The sequence below is a fragment of the Diadema setosum genome, chromosome 19 (assembly GCF_964275005.1).
Source record: "Diadema setosum chromosome 19, eeDiaSeto1, whole genome shotgun sequence".
NCBI classification, from domain to species: Eukaryota; Metazoa; Echinodermata; class Echinoidea; order Diadematoida; family Diadematidae; genus Diadema; species Diadema setosum.
In genome coordinates this window covers 9,093,093-9,112,335 of record NC_092703.1, presented here as the reverse complement: position 1 = coordinate 9,112,335, position 19,243 = coordinate 9,093,093, and the positions used below count along the sequence as shown (strand labels likewise).

General features: G+C 37.9%; 1 protein-coding gene across 1 annotated transcript in view; it reads right to left on the bottom strand.

Moving 5' to 3' along the window:
• Positions 1-11,414, bottom strand: part of LOC140242987 (intermembrane lipid transfer protein VPS13A-like) — a 150,797-nt gene extending 139,383 nt beyond the window's left edge. The window contains exon 1 of the mRNA XM_072322727.1: positions 11,311-11,414. Coding sequence (XP_072178828.1) covers positions 11,311-11,414 — 104 coding nt within the window. The remainder of the gene's footprint in view (positions 1-11,310) is intronic.
• Positions 11,415-19,243: the final 7,829 nt, after the last annotated feature.

Genomic DNA, 19,243 nt, shown 5'->3' with positions numbered 1-19,243 from the left:
ATGATCAAACTTCTGGAAGTTTATATCAGGAAGCAAACTACACAAGAGTTTCATGCAGTGAGACAGTGGCTAATTGTGTACATGTACATGTATGTGTCACTATACAGTACTCTGGCTGATGATATTTGCCAAGAAGCTGAATTCAATAATCCACCGAATTCTCACTGCAAAAATAGTTTACTCTGGATTTTCAGGTTTTTCTTTTTCAATGGGGATACATGATCTTCTTCTGCAAACAAAAAGGCTTTCAGCTTTCATGCTGTGGGTGGTGAGTTATTACACAACTTGATGAAATGTCAAAACATGTAATCCTGTCCATTAAGTGAATATATTATAGGGCCTTAGCACCAACCATGTCTATAGTCATCGCTGGAGAGCATGATAGTTATCAGCAAAGCACAGGGAGGGTATGGAAAAAACAGTGAATAAAAACTGCACCTGAAGCAGATACTGTTTGACACCTTTCTGCGAGCATCAAGCACTCTCATTAATCTCTGGGTGTCTGCAAACCACAAACAGGTAATTATTGCCAGGAATGACCACAGGGGCACACGCTTTGGAGGCTAGCAGGGCTGGCGCACCTGCTATGATCAAGAGAGATGCTGGCATTTGGGGAAAGGTGGGGGGGGGGGTGGTGATAGGAAGATCATTACCAGCCATATGAATGTCTGTAGGTGCGATACTTTGCAAGATGGGTTTGCCCAGCATGTATCAATGCAATCACCATATGGTTACATTGTGATTAAAGAGAAAACACTGTCTGAAATTCAACACAAGGCTGACGACACATGTATGTTAAGTTTAAGATCTGAAAATAAAAGATTAATCAACACTATCTAAATTAGTTTCTGAAAATATTATGGAATGCTACAAAGTCATTATGTCTGAACAAGGAATGTAAGTTGCACTGAAACACAAACAGAGCCAGCAATTATACTTCAGCTCACAACATCATTCCTTTACCACTGCAATATTCTTCTTGGGGTCTAGAGTCTTTGTTATACAATGTGCATTTGTACAGTACATGTACCATTTCATGAAAATATCAAAAAGATTGAAGGATTTTCCATAATTACATGGAAAATTATATTGAACTCTTAATAATTATTTGGGATGGTAATACACTGTATGACTCACGCTGCAATTACAACAATTCCCCTCTAGCTCTGCAAAGCCGCATTTTGCACATCAGAAAAGATGGTCACAGTACAATATTGCACACAGCATAAATTTGTAAGCATTAACTCTGGGGGGTTTCAAAGTTCAACCGCACGCTTTAAAGGGACTGTACAGTACTGGTTGAGGTGGGGATTCATGTTTTGAACATTCCTAAGTGAGATAATGAAAAGCCTCTTATGAAATATGAAAGAGCATGTAATTTTAAGAAGGATTCAACGTTTATTTGATGAAAATTGGTTTTCAAATGGCTGAGATATCCAAAAAAGTGCTAATAATAAAAGGCGACATGCCACAACTTTATTAGGATCTCTTTGTTTCACCTTGTTTTTGGATATCTCGGCCATTTCAAAACCAATTTTCATCGAATAAACTTTTAATACCCCTTAGAACTGCATGCTCTTTGACATCTCATAGAGTGGTTTCTGAATATCTCGCAAAACATTAAAAGCTAAATACTCGCCTCGACCAGAACTGTACACACCCTTTAAGGTACAGATGTACCAACGCTTTATGTTGTCAAAACTAGTACATGTACATGCCAGCAGAAATAAGAAAAAAAAATGATCCTTGTCATATCAACTCTTTAAGAATTTCATGTCGTGTGCCTCCTTGCGATTTTGTATTCTGATAGTGTTTACATTGATCACGCAATATGCACTTAAAAAAAAAACCCAACATCAACAACCCACAATGTATTACATGTAAACATGAAACATATCTCCTGCATTTAAAATCAAAGTGCTCCTGGGTATAATGTACACTTTGTACAGTGAGGTATTCTATGATCTTCTAAAGCTCTTCTAGAGCTTTGAGGTGGGGTAATGTTGCAGGCGCCACTGTAAACTCATCAAAGTGAATGATATTATGATGATATAAATGGCAGCAAAGTGCACCGTGCAAGTCAGCAGCACTCAGACAATAACAAGATTGTTGAAAAGACGACTGAAATGAATGGGCTAGAGCAAATAGAGACTCTCCTGATGAATCCGGAAGATTGCAATTTCAAAATTTCCCTTCCAATCAAAGTAAATATGCATCTTCTTTGAAATGTCTGACAAAGATCGGTTATGGTACTGTTACGACCAAAATCACTCTGAGAATGATCGCACAAAAGAAACAATCAACTGATGTTCAGGCGGTTTATTAACAGTGATATTGTGGGTACAGACTCGTAATCAGTTCTCACATCAGTACAATAATGATCAATAGAAACAATTATAAATCGGTAGTGGAATTACTTACACGTAGTACAGCCAAATTTAAAAGCAAGCAATCCTTTGACAGTGTCCAGATACGATGTTCGATGCACAAATTAATGGTCCTTGATGCACTGATGAATGATTCCTCCAATGTAAATCCAGAGGTACTGATTGCAATAATCCACGTTATAGATCCGGGGGTAAAATCCACGATAATGGCCACGGCGAAATGTGCAAAATCCAAACGTTATGACGACCACGTCCAGTTGATGCGTTGAATGATGATTCACTTTATAATGTCCAGCAAGGAATCCAGCCCGTCACAGCTTTGCCGTAATAATGTCCGTTGACACTAAAATATGGAGTCTATCTCCAACGTAGGCAAATTAATCCTCTGCAGGCAAAATGTCTCCCAGGCCTTATCTCCACAAACACAGTTTGTATAGCAGGTCAGCAGGTAACACAGGACTGACTATAACAAGTCGCTTCAGAGCCAGAAGTGACGTAACTCTCAGAGCAGAGGTGTTGGGTACTCTGCCTACCTCAGAATTTCTCCTGCTTATATACTATCCATTCACCCCTTTCTAGTACATTCTGTAATTTTCTCCAACCTGGGGCCACATACCTGAACATACTAGCAAGTCCAAATTCCAGGAATCCTGGATGACTCACTGCCTAATATGTGCATAACATCATTGCCAAAATTAACTACCAATCACCTTGGGCTACAAGGGCAGTGCCTCACTCAGCCAGCACTTCCTAGAATTTTCTGGAATGGGTTAAATCATTCTAGATTGAGTGAGCTATAATGTATTTCCTGTCACATGCATACATGTACTGTAGCTACATTGTATACCACATAGAAAATTCTCCACTGATCTGGTCAGCCTGTATGTACTATATCTATATCATATAGAATGTTCTCCATTATTCTGGTCACCCTGTGTACATACAATGTGCACATTAAAACAACCATGCATACAACCTTGATACATGTACATATAACTACTTGTGTGTACATTTGTGACAGTACCTTCTGTATCTATAGCTTCGTTCTTCTTGTTTTGAATGTGGCAGGGGGATCTGGAGCAGTTACAGTACTACAGACTGTAAGCACTTTCTTCTCCGTGAATGTGGACTAAATATCATAAAATATCAAAATAATTTGGCTGAACTCAAAACAGAGACAGTGTTGAAAGGGATAGTACAGTTTTGGTTTACATGTAGATGGGGCTGCAGGTTTCCAACTTGTGTGTGTGTGTGTGTATGTGTGTGTGTTTGTGAGATAATGAGAAACTCTTAAAACCTGTTCAGGATGAGTCCCGAGTATACTCGGGCACGTGTCTCTGGGAAATGTGTGTTGTAGCAAAATCAGTCTGTCCTCAACAGGTTTGAATAAATGACATGAAAGAACATGTAATTTTCAGAGGAATTCCAATTTTGTCTATTTGACGAAAATCGGTCTTGAAATGGCTGAAATATCAAAATAAAGCAATCCTGATAAAATATGACAGACCAAATTTTTATGACAATCACTTTGTTTACCTTGTTTTTGGATATCTCAGCCATTTCAAAACCAATTTTCATCAAATAAACTTCCAATTCCCTGTAGTATTGTATGCTCTTTAAAACTTCATGGAGTGGTTTCTAAACTATCTCGCAAGGCGTTAAAAGCTGAATCCTCACCTAAAACAATTTACCATCCCATTACCATTTGCTCATACTTATTTCGATTGTGATTTGTGAATGGATCAACAATAGATTTGCAAAGCCTGAAGTCCCCTTGATAATGCAGGAGATTCTCAGGGGGGGGGGGGGGGGGAAGAAGAAAACTGTCTTTTCATAATATGAAAAAAAAAAGAAGAACTTTACACAAAAGTTTCCTTGATTTGGGTATCTATTAGCACCTACTGCAATGGATCACAATTTAAAATGCATTCATCTCCCTTGACAGTTTTTTGAAACCTCAAAGATTTTGATGATACATGTACAACCTACATACATGTAGTACGTTGTTGTGAATGTTGGTAAGCCTGCATTTTTATATTTACTGCCATACACTGTACATAATGATGTACAGTAGCTCAACACAATCTGTACAACTGTAGCTTTGCATGACTGCCTATTTTCTCTATTCTTTCGCAAAAATGTATGGAAATTATAGTAATATTTTACTATTTCTCCTGTAACTTAACTATCAGCATTTTCCTGATAATTATTAAAACATTATACAATTTGTACATGGTTAAACCTCACGTATATAATTTTTCATTTACGCGTGTATAGAGATCTGCAATACAAAATTAACTGAATGATGAAGGTAACAGGTATTCAAAAATAAATTACAAATAACCAAGGCTGAAATGATAGGTATTTTGAGCCGAGTGGAGTATCAAAACACAAATAAAGAACAACAACCAAATATGATGTTCATAATCAAGTGTAAGTTATCCCTACTGGACGTCCCAGTCAAGCTTATCATACAAAAGTAGCTTATGACGAGCCACACAAAATGTATTGGTCTAATAACATCTTTCATACACACATGTCCATACAGCATTGTATTTGTGAATAATTATGCATAATTTTGTGAATAAATTAAATCAAAGCAAATGTTTGCTGCAAGAATTCACAAGCTGAAATACTGTGCATGTTGTACTGTATATACTGTAAAGGTTGCTTTATACAGACAACAGTACCATTCATTCTGCCATTCGCCACAATGTACTGTAGGGTTTACAGTACATGAAACAATCCTTTTGGCACTGGAATTTCATTATAAATAGTACATGTACAAAATTGATTGAATGCGACAACGGGGACACCATAATTGCTGCTAACGAGAAATGTTCAATTTCAAAGGATGATCTGCAAGCACTCTGCTGTGCAGTACAATTGAGCCGTTATTGTGTTCAGTTCACACAAGGATTTACCCTGGGACGCATCCCAAGGTTAATTGGACGCACTGGACCATGGTGGGCAGCCGGCTCAGCGCAAAAAAGGTCACATGTCATGTGATCGCTCTTCATAAAGCAGAAGGACAGTAAGGGCCAGGCTGATCTAAAGTGCACCCTCAGTTTCCAAACCTGTCATGATGGCCCATTAACGGACAATGGTCTTTCAAGTGCTGGTAGTGTATTAAAGGGGTCATATTATCTATTACGAGTGGGTATCACATGCCATAAACACACAAACAATGACACACTACATGTATATCTATTACATGCAGTTACATTAGCTGTGGATCCAGTATAGGGAGACATTGTGTGGATTTTATGAGCAATGTTAGCAGTAAAGCGTGTTCTTGAATGGGATACACTGTTCATAGCTCATGTACTGTGAAAGTGGATATTTTTGCGTTGTGGAAATTTTCGCGCATTTCGCGCAACCAGAAGCTAGCGTGAAAATAAAAGCACTCAAATATTTTCACATGCCATGATATGTTCCAGTACTTTCTAGTTAATGTCCTGATTGCGTGGAATTTATACGAAATCCATCTTTATCGCCGAGCGCAAAAAACTACTCGCACGAAAATATCTACTTTCAAAGTACATGTAGTTGAAAACATTAAGCTGGCACAAATTGTCTCATGAAGTTCGTGTGTCTTCTAAATAAAGTAATTTTAAGCACGTGTTTGTCTTTCTATTAAAGTTGGATCCATAGTTAGAGTATGTGTGTGTGTGTGTGTGTGTGTGTGTATAAAAACAGACATAAATATAATCTACAGCTTGTGAAATGCCTAAGTGTCCATATCACATCTAATGCAGGGTTTTTGTGTCAGGTGTGAGTGTGTGTGTGTGTCTCTCTCTCTCTGCATTGTGTACAATATGTAGATTACCGACTAACTTTCATTTACATTGCAGACTTTGTGCAAAAGGAGATGACTTCATCCACTGTGAAACACAATATTTTTGTGGCATGAAATTTTCACGAATGGGAGCCAACGGCCTTTTATTCGCAGCATGAAATTTTCACCAGTTGCCTCTAACATTCAATGCAGCGTAGTGTAGACAAGATCTTTAGCATGCATTTAATTTCTCAAAACTCGGCTCTTGCGAAATTCGCGAAATTAAGATGCTCGCAAACATTCCTTGTTTTACAGTATTTACCAAACCTCTGTAATTCAAAGAAAGACTCTGGATCATAATCATCTTGATGTCTTACTGTAAAATGAGGAATGTTCGCGTGCATTTTAATTTCGCAAATTTTGCGAGAGGCAATTAAATTTGCGAAATCAAAATGCATGCGGAAGTTCTTGTCTACACTATATGCATTGAATGTTAGCGGCAACTTGCGAAAATTTCATGCCGCAAAAAAGGCCGTCGGCTCCAATTTGCGAAAAATTTCATGCTGCGAAAATATTGTGTTTTACAGTATAGTTAGTATCTCTTTCCCATCATACATACAGCATTGTACACTGTTTTGCTTCAGCTCCCTCCCTCTCTCTCTCTCTCTCCCTCTCTTTCTCTGTGTTTTTCTTCCTCTGTCCCAGCCCCTTTCCTTTCATAATATTTGTTCAGCATTTTAATCTGAGTTGCCTCAAGTGGTATGTCTTTTTGCCATCTCTCTACCCCTCAGCATGCATACAGTACCTGTGTAAAGGCCATTGATCACATTGATTTTTTTTTTTGTAGCCTTTCTATCTCTCTATCTCTTTCATTGTTCAATATGTCTGGTAATAAGTAGTGGTTTCTGAGCTAGCTGTTTGAATGTTTTGTCTTTGCTATTTAAGACTTGATATGTGTCAGGACAGAAATTTATCTTTGATTTTGCCAGTGAAGTGAAATCGAATTTGTTTGAGTTTGCAAAGATTTAGAGTTTTAAAGCTGTCCTAGAAAGCCACTAGGTCAAACTGCGAGAAAGCGACTGTCTGGAAATTCACATTAAATGAGACAAAGTAAAAGTAAAAGAATAAACTGGCATAGCAACAGCATGTCTAAGTCAGTCAAATTCAGGCAGTCACATGAAATGAGACAAAGCAAAAGTTAAAGAAATAGCATGGCAACAGCATGCCCGGTTTGCAGTATTATGTATTAACTCAGATTATAGAAATTGAGTGAATAGAGGTGTTATGTAATAGCTCCCATCCAGGTGGTGGCTAGGAATGTTCTCTAGCTCGGTCGAGACTCAGCTATGTCAGTGTCACTAGGGTGTTGGTTGTAATTTATTGTTCACAAGTTCATGAGTAAAGATGTTATGTAACAGCGGTCTAGACGATGGGTAGACATATTGTTTACAGTTTCAATAAGGCTATATTTAAGCATGATGATTGGATGATTTCTTTAGTGTAGGAAAGGCATGAAAAAGCAAGTGTATGGGAGTGTAAGGGACTTTAGTGTTAATCTCTATGGCTAGGGGAGCTATTAAAAAGCTGAGTAATGTAGAGTATCGGGGAGAAACACTTTAATCAGACATCCAGGATAGATCTCCGCTTAGGCAGCAGTCGTTTTTCTGGGGGTTTTCCACGTCGGTGAGATGCGAGCTCCAGCTGCTGATATAAACTGAACTTGGACAGTTATGATCCGAACTTTGGTACGGGGCTCAATCTCCATTTGCCTGCTCGTCGTCGCTTGAGCTCGGGCATCGCGGGTCAAGGCAGGAGTCTGCGTGGTTGCAGGGACTAGTGAAGGCCGAGGAGCTGAGAGGACCGCCGATAGGGTAGCGTCTAGCTGAGTGGCCAAGTCAAGGGATGCTTCCAAGAGACAAGCCAAGCGACTGTGCCGAGGTCGACGACGAGTGTATCCGGCATCGATGACGACTGAGCCAAGTTGAGGGGATCACCAGTTCGGGTCATCCAAGATAACCCAGTTATGTATTTGTGATTTTGTTTCATACTATCTTTTATGCCCAATGTATTGTTATATGCTGTGAACGAGAAAGCTACAAAGATTTGAAAGATTAAACTCGAACATAACTGCATGCAAACAGTTTGAATTTCCGTTCTTTCGGTGTCAGAGTAGCAGAGAGAGAAAAAAAAAGTCACTCACGTGACAATATGAATTAAAGTAACCACGCATAAACTGTACAGGTCCAGTCCAGATTGTACACTGTACATGTATTTTGGGTCTGGTCATACCATACTGCAGTTGTTTAATAAAAGTGTTACCAGAATAATGATCAGTTTTGACAACACAAAATTCTCTCAAGTCAAGCAAATCTCATGATCAAGTTAACCCATTGAGGACGAGTCCTGAGTGACATGCTCGGGCAGGTCTGCCCTACTTTGGCAAAAGGGAGCAAGTGACTAACGTGACATTTCTCGTAAAAGAGCAAAATGTGTGTGTCATTTACACTGACGTCAATGGACTATCATGATGTCTTATCTCACATTTAGTAGGATGAGTGTTTCTGCATGAAATTTGGCCTGGAAGAAGAGCTCATTATGTGAATCATAAAAACATCAATAACTCAAATTTGGATGGTATGTCACTTGCTTCATTTTGCCAAAGTAGGGCAGAGGTGTCTATGGGAAATGCGTGTTGTTGGAAAATCAGCCCGTCCTCTTCAAGGGTTAACCTCATGATCAAGTTAATTAGTATGCACTAGGAGTTTACTATATATATTTTTTTATAATATATCTTGAAATGAATGGATTTTGTGCTTTCGTCTAGCAACTTTCGCTTCTGATCACGCATTGTGCTTACACGTGTATTGTACTACAAACTTTCCATATGCTCCCCAGTGAGTGTAAAAGAGATTGTAGAGTCTAAGGGATGCTTTGTGCCAAGTGCTGGCTCGCACACGGGGACCGATACAAGATAAAAACACGCTTGCTGCGGCTCTCGATTGTCAAACTCTATATTGATTGTGCACACGGAGCTGGGAAGGTGCACGGAGACTAGCTCGGTCAATTCAGCAGGCTCTGCGTGAGAATACACAATGTTGAGTGAGAGTATAGTAGTGCATCACTAGGGTGTATGTGTGTGTGTGTGTGTGTGTGTGTGTGTGTGTCCGCTACAGTGATATGGACTACAAAGGGTACGAGGATGATGAAGGGGAAGCAAGTGAGTATCTGTACGTGTGTATGCACGCATATGTAATGATGACTGAGGGTATTGGGTAGTCAGGGAGCCGTAGAAGCAGTGAGAACATTCCCATGCCATAACTATCAGGTGGTAGAATATTCTCTTTGAATTCAGTATCAACAGCTGTTCACTCTTTTACAAATACTACTAGTACTAGAAGATGACAATACACTACATGTAGTTCATCAGGAAATGTGCCTACATGAAATTTACCTTCAGAGCAGAATTCTGATTTTTTTTTTTTTTTTTTTTTTTTTGAGGGGGAGGGGGGGGGGGGGGGTCTAACATTGCTGACAGTGCCAAGATGGTAGTGATTCTTTCTACAAGTGGTCCACACAAACATATATGGTAGCATTCTACCCTATGCAATTCTGCATCATGTTAAAGTGGGCTTCCATAAATAGAGCAAAATCAGCCCAAACGAATAATCTGAAGTTTTATGAAAATATGAAATAAAATGATACAAATTCACAATAATTCAAGATGTTGTTGGTGTACAAACCAACCAGAATTTTTTAAACAATCTTTTTTTTAACAGCTTCACTGCAAAGATTAGCAGTATAAGAAAAACACATACTAATACATTTTCACACATTAAGAAATTATTCAAAGAAGAAAAAAATGCCCGCTCTCTTCTTGCCTCATTCCTAGAAATCGTTGACATTTGAATACAAATAAAAAAAAAATATGGAAAAGAAGAAACCAGGCATTGCAGTGTTTGCTCAAAACCATTCTTTGTTGTTGTACTGTAGGATAGAACTGCCACAATGAACTTTACAGTTTCCACACAATGACAGATTTTCAAGTTAAAACTGTTAGAATAACATTATATGCCATCCTCACTTACTATTAAATGTACGTATCATCCAATGCACCCATACAGTATACACACGTGTACGCATACAAAGACAGTAGCAAGTGGCAGATTATGCATGGTTTCCATTTTAGTATTTGCAATCCTTTATCATCCAGGGTTGTGTTTTTCTACGCTCTCTGTCTCTCGCTATCTGTCTCTGTCTCTTTCTCTCTCTCTCTCTCTCATATCCATCAAGCCTGCAATATATACACTGTACGTATATATATGGCCAGCTTAAAAGGCACCAAAAGCATTCTGCACACAACAGAGATATAATTTCTAATTGAATGTATTTAATTAAAGTACAAAGAAATTAAAATTGCATCCTTTTTAAAATTTTTTTATGGTATCTACAATCAACAGTTTCCCCACAAAAACAAATGGTCTCAGTGCTGTTCAGTATTTATGTCGAGTATGAAACACTTTACATGTAAAATGTAGAAAGCTTATACAGTATGTTACACATAGATTAGTATGTAATTCTACATAATAGAAGCGATCTGCACACAAGTGTACAATTATCACTCCATGACATACAGTACCTTGAACAACAGGCTACAAATCACATAGTCTTTAATAATGGAGGGGGGGGGGAACAGGATTATGACATGATCTCTTGTGCCTCTGTCTACTAGAACCTCATTGAAAAAGTAGCATAAAATCTCAAATATATGTGCTGCTTACACTGTAAACCCCCTTGTTTGATGGCCCTTGTCTGCTAATTGATCGTCATTTTTTTCTCTTTTTTTTTTTTTTTTTAAAGTACCCTGGATCCAGGCAGTTAATGGGGATCACTATGAAGATTTAATCATCTGTTCCTTGTGTCATTATCAACTTTTCCTGTAAGATTCATAAAAATCCATTCACAACTTTTTGAGTTATTTTGCAAACAGACAGACAGGCATACAAACAAGGGTAAACAAACCAGTCCTGACAAAAACATTTAACCTTCTTGACAGAGGCAATGAAACTACACTTTATGGAGCAACAAACCAAAGAAATGAGGTTGTGGGACTGGATTTTAGGTTCTAAAAGACTATCAAAGGATGACTTACTGTTAAATATGCCCAGTTCCAGGTTCCTGCCATCCAAGTTCTTGATGTACTTGCTCAAGTACTTATTGAGAAGACCTGAAATGATTGATTCCAGGACCATGGTTGGCACAGGGGGGTGGGGGGCTTGGCACTACACAGAGAGAAGATGAGTTTTGGAGCTGCTGTCTGTCAGAGGGGCCACAACACAGGCTCTGTATTAAAACAAAAACAAAAAATGTGTAATTGACAAAGTTAGGGCATAAATCACTAGGATTTCCAATACCTATCAAACTGAAAAAAGATGGCTTTACAACTCTTTTTATAAATAATTAATATAAACAAGCAATGAAAAGCCCAGAATAGCACTTCCAATATAAATTTCAGTAGTATCAGATTTATCCCATGTTTGATTCTGCCATCTTTCCTATCATGTGACTGTCACAAGATGCCTGGAACATTCAAGCAAAATATGACGATATAACGACTGAACTTGTAGATTTAAAACATATTTCCCGTAACGGATAGTTTGTAGAGTGTGTCAAAATGCAATGACTGAAAGAGATATTCCTTTGGTAACCTTCACGGGAATTGTTTTGTGAGAGAGCTTTACTAGCAATTAGGCAGATTTCTACATTGTAATTTAGGTTGATTGTATTCGTACAGCTAATACCCTATGACGTACAGTTGTACATCCCACGCGTATACACATATCGAGTGTGTACATAATCATGTTCATATAGTATGATCCTGTAGGATGTGTGGTATGAACAAAAACATACACCTAAACTCCCATTCACTCTGTGTGTCAGTGACCAACATGAATAATGTGTGGTGATACTACATTGTATACAACTATACACTGTACCATGCATTTAAATTACCAGTACCAAAGGATTTTATTTTCCAGATTAAAGGGATCATATAGTTTGGGGTGAAACCTAACTTCAGGTTTCTAATATTTTTTTGGTGAGATAATGAGAAACCTCTTATGAAATATGAAAGAGCATGTAATTCCATGACGGATTCAATGTTTATTTGATGAAAATAAGTTTTGAAATGGCTGAGATATCCAAAACAGAGCAATCCTAATAAAAGGTGGGACCCACATTTTATTAGGATCACTTTGTTATACAGGTCTTCTTTTTCAAGTTTGTTTGTTTGTTTGTTTGTTTGTTGTTGTTGTTGTTGTTGTTGTTGTTGTTGTTGTTGTTTTGTTTTGTTTTTTTGGGGGGGTTATCTCAGCCATTTCAAAACCAATCTTCATCAAATAAAGTTTGAATTCCTCTAAGAATTGTATGCTCTTTAACATGTCACTACGTGGTTTCTATAAAGTACTTGTATCTCACAAATAGATTTTGATAGCTGAATCCTCACCTCAACCAGTACTATACCATTCCTTTAAATATCGGTAAGACTTTTCCTACAGGGCTCTCAAATTACAATCAGTTTCTCACCACTGTTGGCTCATTTTTCACTTCAATTTTAACATATTAATTCATTTCTATCATTTCTATGACTGAGAAGGTGAAAATATTATTGAGGAATATCATGACAGGTTGTAATGTAAATACTGAAGTTTTGACACATTTGGAAAAATGCACACATGGAATCAATCTAGATTTAACAATTTTCAATGAAACTCAAAAGAGGTCAGAAATACTACGACTTGTAGGAGCCATCAGCATACACATACTGGGCATTTTGTAGAATCTAATTCAGCAACAAAAGGATTAAAAAAAAAACCCAACACTCACTGTAAATCAAAAATGTGTCACTTTGAGATGATACAAGTTCTTTGTAGAGCTATGGAATCAATAGATTTAACAATTTTCAATGAAACTCAAAAGAGGTCAGAAATACTACGACTTGTAGGAGCCATCAGCATACACATACTGGGCATTTTGTAGAATCTATGCATTCAGCAACAAAAGGATTAAAAAAAAGCCAACACCCACTGTAAATCAAAAATATATCACTTTGAGATGATACAAGTTCTTTGTAGTAGGTTCATTTGTGTGCCACTGAGTTGAACCATGTCCATCTTATGATTAAAAACCAAAGCCTCTGAAATGGCACAAATTTGTTAAAGGGACAGTACAGTATTGGTGGAGATGAGAATTGGGCTTTTAACCTTTTTGCGAGATACCAAGAAAACATTTATGATATAGTACAGAGCATACCATTTTAAGAGGAATTCAAAGTTTATTTGATGAAAATTGGGTTTGGAATGAATGAAACATCCAAAAACAAAGTTAAACAAAGCAATCGTAATAAAGTGTGGGACCCACACTTTATTAGAATTGCTCTCTTTTGGATATCTCAGCCATTTCAAAACCAATATTCATCAAATAAATGTTGAATTCCTCATAAAATTACATGCTCTTTCATATTTCATAAGAGGTTTCTCATTATCTCACCAAAAAATGTGAGAAACCTGAAATTGGGTCTTAACCAAAACTATACGACCCCTTTAAAATTTCAACTTGGAGTAGACTGTCGAGTACAACGTACAATGTACATCGCTATGTTCAGCACTCAAGGATTGGCTTTATACATGTACACCGTAGACCTTGGGGAATTGCTTGCTGTACGTGTAAACAATCTCCTCTTCTGCTGTTAGAAAGTCAGCTCTCTCCTCACACCTTCTGTATTAAACAGTTTTCTGTAAGTCAAACTCAGTTCCAAAACGGGGGATAATGGCATCTGAACATGTGCCTGGCAGAATTGGAACTGATGATGGGAGATTTGGGGGATTCATGTAAACAATAGCAGCAACTACAAATCTTGGAATAATGGACTTCACGCACACATTTAACAGAAACAATGCATTTTCAGAACAGATCAACATATATGTATGCACATTTCTTCATTTCAACTGTCAATTCCATGGAACTTTCACGGGTCTTATTAGATCGATGGTATCTGTCTCTTCACAGTGGGCTTCTTATCTGACGTTGAGACATGAATGGTCAGCCCTCCGGCGGGGTTGACCATACATGTCCCAATGTCAGTTACAAGAAGCCCACCATGAAGAGACAGATACCATCGGTCTAGGGTCTTGTATATGATGGGTATCCGATAGCTACAGTATGCTGCATTTCTGTGACTATTCGATTGGAGATTAAGCAAATTGTATAGGACCTACAACTGTACATCCCATCCATTTCTGCATGCTTAATACATTACTTGTATTTGGATATTAAGTACGACTATCAATAATACAGAGGTAAAGTAGAAATTTAGGCAATCATGCACTTTACAGCCCTACATACAGTATATCGGTGCGAGATTTTACCCTAATTGAGCAGTGCATACGAATTTGAGTACCTACAGTGTATCAGGCACCGCGGGCCGACAGCATGTGTTCCGGTACTGTGTGAAGGTGTGTGGGATCTCACATTGGGATACAGTGGGTGCTTCGGTGGTTTGCAAGTGTCAATACGTGTGCGTAATGAAAGCACTTACGGTACCCCACACCCTTCCTCAATTATATGGCATGCCCTTCCCTGCGGCAGCATGATCAAACAGGGTCCATGCATGCATGGCACGCAACGCAACTCAACAGTAGTAAACTTTCGTCCTTCATTCATCATTTTAAATTAATGGATAGCGCGTTATATCTCGAGCAGGGGATCTCCTATTGCTGAGGGCATAAACCATGACAGCTGTCCTTGGCAAAATTATTCTGTAAAATGATGAACAAAAAAAAAAATCCATAAAAATATACCGATCCGCCACTTTCTTACTGTCCAACAGTTACCAATTTAATTATGGCAGCCACTATACACACACACGCACACACACAAGCCTCTCCTGCAACGGGTGGTTTGCACGATTTTTGGTGGCAGCGGATGGATGAAAATACTGTACTGTATTTACATAACTGTTTAAGCTAGCTACGATGTTCAAAATGGAAGCTATTGTATCGCAGACTTCCTCACACTTTGTGCCATGATCAAGGCAATTTTCAGCAATGCAACATTGCATTATTTGTAAATGTAAAGCTCAATAATCCCTCAGCGGAGAGCAGACTATGCGATATTGCGCTGTATTTGATGTGCCAAAATCGCACAGTGAGGAGGGCTCCAGTGATGTTATCACTTAATTGTCAAACGGCGTTCCATAAAGCAAGTAGCTTGCCGGCTGCTCAGCGCGTGGTATAAGTGGTGGTTCATGGGATATCATCACCTTGGCACACAGGGAATGAGGTAGATTCTACCAATAATATATTATAGGGCCATTAAAAGTGCATGATTGCCTGCATGATTGCCCAAATTTACAAATACAATTTCTTGCTGGATAGTGTTTTAGTGGATTATTGCATGGGCGAAATTCACTGTTGTAATTGCCTACTTTTCTTTAAGCAGTTCATGTTCAGTGATAATCTCTGAGTCTGCCTTCAAACCAGACCGACTCGGCAGCCATCCACTCCTTTAAATTTATATTCATTTTGGCAAAGGTTACAGGTCATTACAGCAAACCTTGAAGCTAAAATTCTACGGTATTTTAATGAATGCAATGACAGTTGATCACAGTGGCTAGTTGTTTTCGTCAAATGTTCTATGTGCTTGTAAATATCTGTAAATAAATTGTATTATAATGTAAATAGCACCAGTCTGCAAGAATCTTCAGGCTATTGAAGGAGGCAGACTTAACCAGAAGAAGAAGAAGAAGAAGACAGACGTAGGCCTACAGCTACAATGTACAGTGACAGTGTCGTACAGTACGCCCACCACAACAATGAGCTAGGGACGTAGCTAGGCCAGACATTCGCACGAATAATTGCTGTCACAGTGAAGACAGAAAGATCCGTCTGTCCGGAGGACTCTTTTATATTTTGCCATTAACGCTGTCCTCTGTATTCTATACGGAGGGGATCCGTGAAACCAGACGTACATGTAGTCTCCGCGGAACATTCCCCGACGGACAGATACAGACCGATCTTTCGGTCAATAGAATATTGTTGTATGCTATGCTGTGACCTGTGTCGAGATGAACTCCTGCCTGCAGCAGTGTACTGGAGACTTTTCTTTGCATCCAGCAAAGCATATCAAGGATGGAAAAAAACTCAAATAAATTTAATTTACACTCGTTGTAGGAACCTACTCACCAGTCAGCTTCCCCTTCAGTGGAAGTCAAACCTTCCTTCTGACATCCTTGCAAATTATGTAAATCCGGGTGTGCTATACTAGGAACTGTGTACTGTACATCCAGAAAAACCACAATGCGATTATTCGCCTAAAATTCCCCAGGTCCGATCTGCAACATCTGTGACTGGGCTGTACAATGCACTGCATAGGTCCTACTGGTTATCACGTAAGCCACCGACGGCAGCATCAGCGCAGCCCATCCGGATATCCAAATAGTAGCGCAGTAGCGCACACAGCTACAGCATCATCCGTATGCGTAAAGTGATACATCAAAAAAGTGGCGATTTTATTTACGTCGATACAGCCTCGATTAGCCCTGACAAATTTACGGAAAGCTATCCGTAAACTTTTTGTATTGTTGAAAAATCAGACTTGTTACCGTACACTCAGTTGCGCGATTCTCGATATTCTAATCTGTCAATTCATTAACGATCTACTTAGTATAATGAATGTAATTACAATGTACAATAAAGAATGGTAAATGATGATGTTGATGTGGTACATAGTGATTAACACAGTATTGAAACAAAGCATGACACATTACATTGTAAAGATGACTCTGAATAGTTATCAATAAATTGGCATTCATAATAATTGAGCACCACGGAAAGTTGGATTTTGCTTGCTGGCTTGCTGGTTGCTTGTATGGTAATGATGATGACAATTACAGGGGTGATCATTATTCCAAAGGTTTGTTAATCCAAAAGTGAGATAAGGTTCGTTATTCCAAAGGTTCGTCATATACTGAAAACATAAATTCCCTATTATATAGGCCTATATAGAAGTTCGTCAATCCGAAAAAAAAAAAAAAAGATTAGTCGGAACATTATTCCAAAGGTTCTTAAACCATAGGCCTATCTTTCATTATTTCAAAAATTTATGGGATCATTATTCTGAAGATTCGATAATGGGAGGTTTGTTCATCAAAAAAAAAAAAAAAAAAAAAAAATGAAATAATGCTTGTTATTCCTGGGGTTCGTTAATCCGAAACCTTATTTTATTTTGAGATTGACGAATCTTCGGAATAACTTCTAAAACGTCGAGGTTTAACCAGTAATAGTAATAACAATGAAATGTTTGTTATTATTATCATTATTACGATAATGATTATGATGATGATTATCATTATTATTATTTTCACCATAATCATTACTTTATTATCATCATTGTTATTATCATTAATCTTATTACCATGATTATCAACATCATCATCACCATAATCGTCGAAATTCATTATTGTTCATAGCATACAACTCATAGATGAAGGGCATCCTTTATTTTTCTAGTTCAGTAAAAAGACAATGTTAATGATAAAACGCAAAATATTTGTGCTTTTTTACAGAAGGCTTGTCAGGCCAAACCACCTTCATATATGTTACTAATGTCACAATTTTGTGAATGATATGAAAAGTTCAAAGCCTCAATTTCATCTTTTCCTATTTTCATTTTTGATGAATCTTCTGCGTTTGTTTGTTTGTTTGTTTGTTTTTTGGCAAAGGCAACTTGAAAATGGAGTTTGATACTATTTCACATTCGTTGTATACTGGGCCCCGTTTCGTAAAAAGTTGATATGATAGCAACTCTTGCTGGGATGGTAATTGTCATGGTAACGACAAGAATTCAGCCTCCTGATTGGCTGTTGCTAAAGTTGCCATTTCAGCAAGAGTTGCCGTATCCTAACATCTTTTATGAAATGGAGGACCAGACTGTGATATTTAAGGGGAACTATCGATAGTGCAAACCACGGTCCCTAAAACCCTTTAAAGAGATTGTTAAAGTATTGGTTGAGGTGAGAGTTCCGGCTTTAAACTTTTTGCTAGATACTTGAAAACCACTTTTTGAACTATGAAGTGTAAAAGACCATACAATTCTAAGAGGAATTCAAAGTTTATGATTTTTTTTTTAAGTGGCTTAGATATCCTGAAGAAAAGTAAAACAAAGCTATCCAATAATAAAAGGCGGGCCCCAACTTCTATATTAGGACCGTTATCTCAGTCATTTCAAAATCTATTTTCATCGAATAAACTTCACGAATTCCTTTTAGAGAATTATACGCTCTTTCATAATAAGATTATTTATATAACAGGTTTCTCATCATCTCAAAAAATCATCATCAAAAACTGAACATTGAAAACCTGAAGCCCCATCTCAACCAAAACTGTACCCACCCCTTTAAGACTTGTTCAACTTACGTGTGGTTTATAAAATTGCTGCCTCCTCGGTCGTCTTTTCATGTCTGATATTATGAGCTGCCCCATTGCCTTATGCACATTATGTGTGTGTAAGAGGTGTGATGGTTTGTTTTTATTCTTTGTGTCCAAACTACACAACTATTTTGTTATTTCGTGCAGAAATATCAGTTTGAGTTATTGTCATGATATCATTTAAATGGCAATGAATAAACCATTGAGAAATTGTGCGTGGTTGTGTGTGTGTGCGAGTGTGCGTATGTGAGTAGGTTTTTTTTTTCTTTTTTTTTTCTTTTTTTTTTTTTGAAGGGAGGGGAACGGGGGGGGGGTACATCTTACAAAGAGAAACACAATCCATTGATTAAACCATCACTGAAAGAACAAAGCAGCATTGAAAAAAAAAGAACAAATTAAGTGTCAACAAAATCGAATGTTATATGCATAAAACAGCTGTAAATGAAATTGCAAACTATCACAATGTGACAGGGAGAGGGGGAGGTATGGCATTGTTGAACCCGATCGTGAAAACAAAAGAAATGTTTCGCTGTCTTGTAGTATTCATGCAGTATACTCATCTTTTGTCATATTTGTATTCTTGAAATATCACTTTA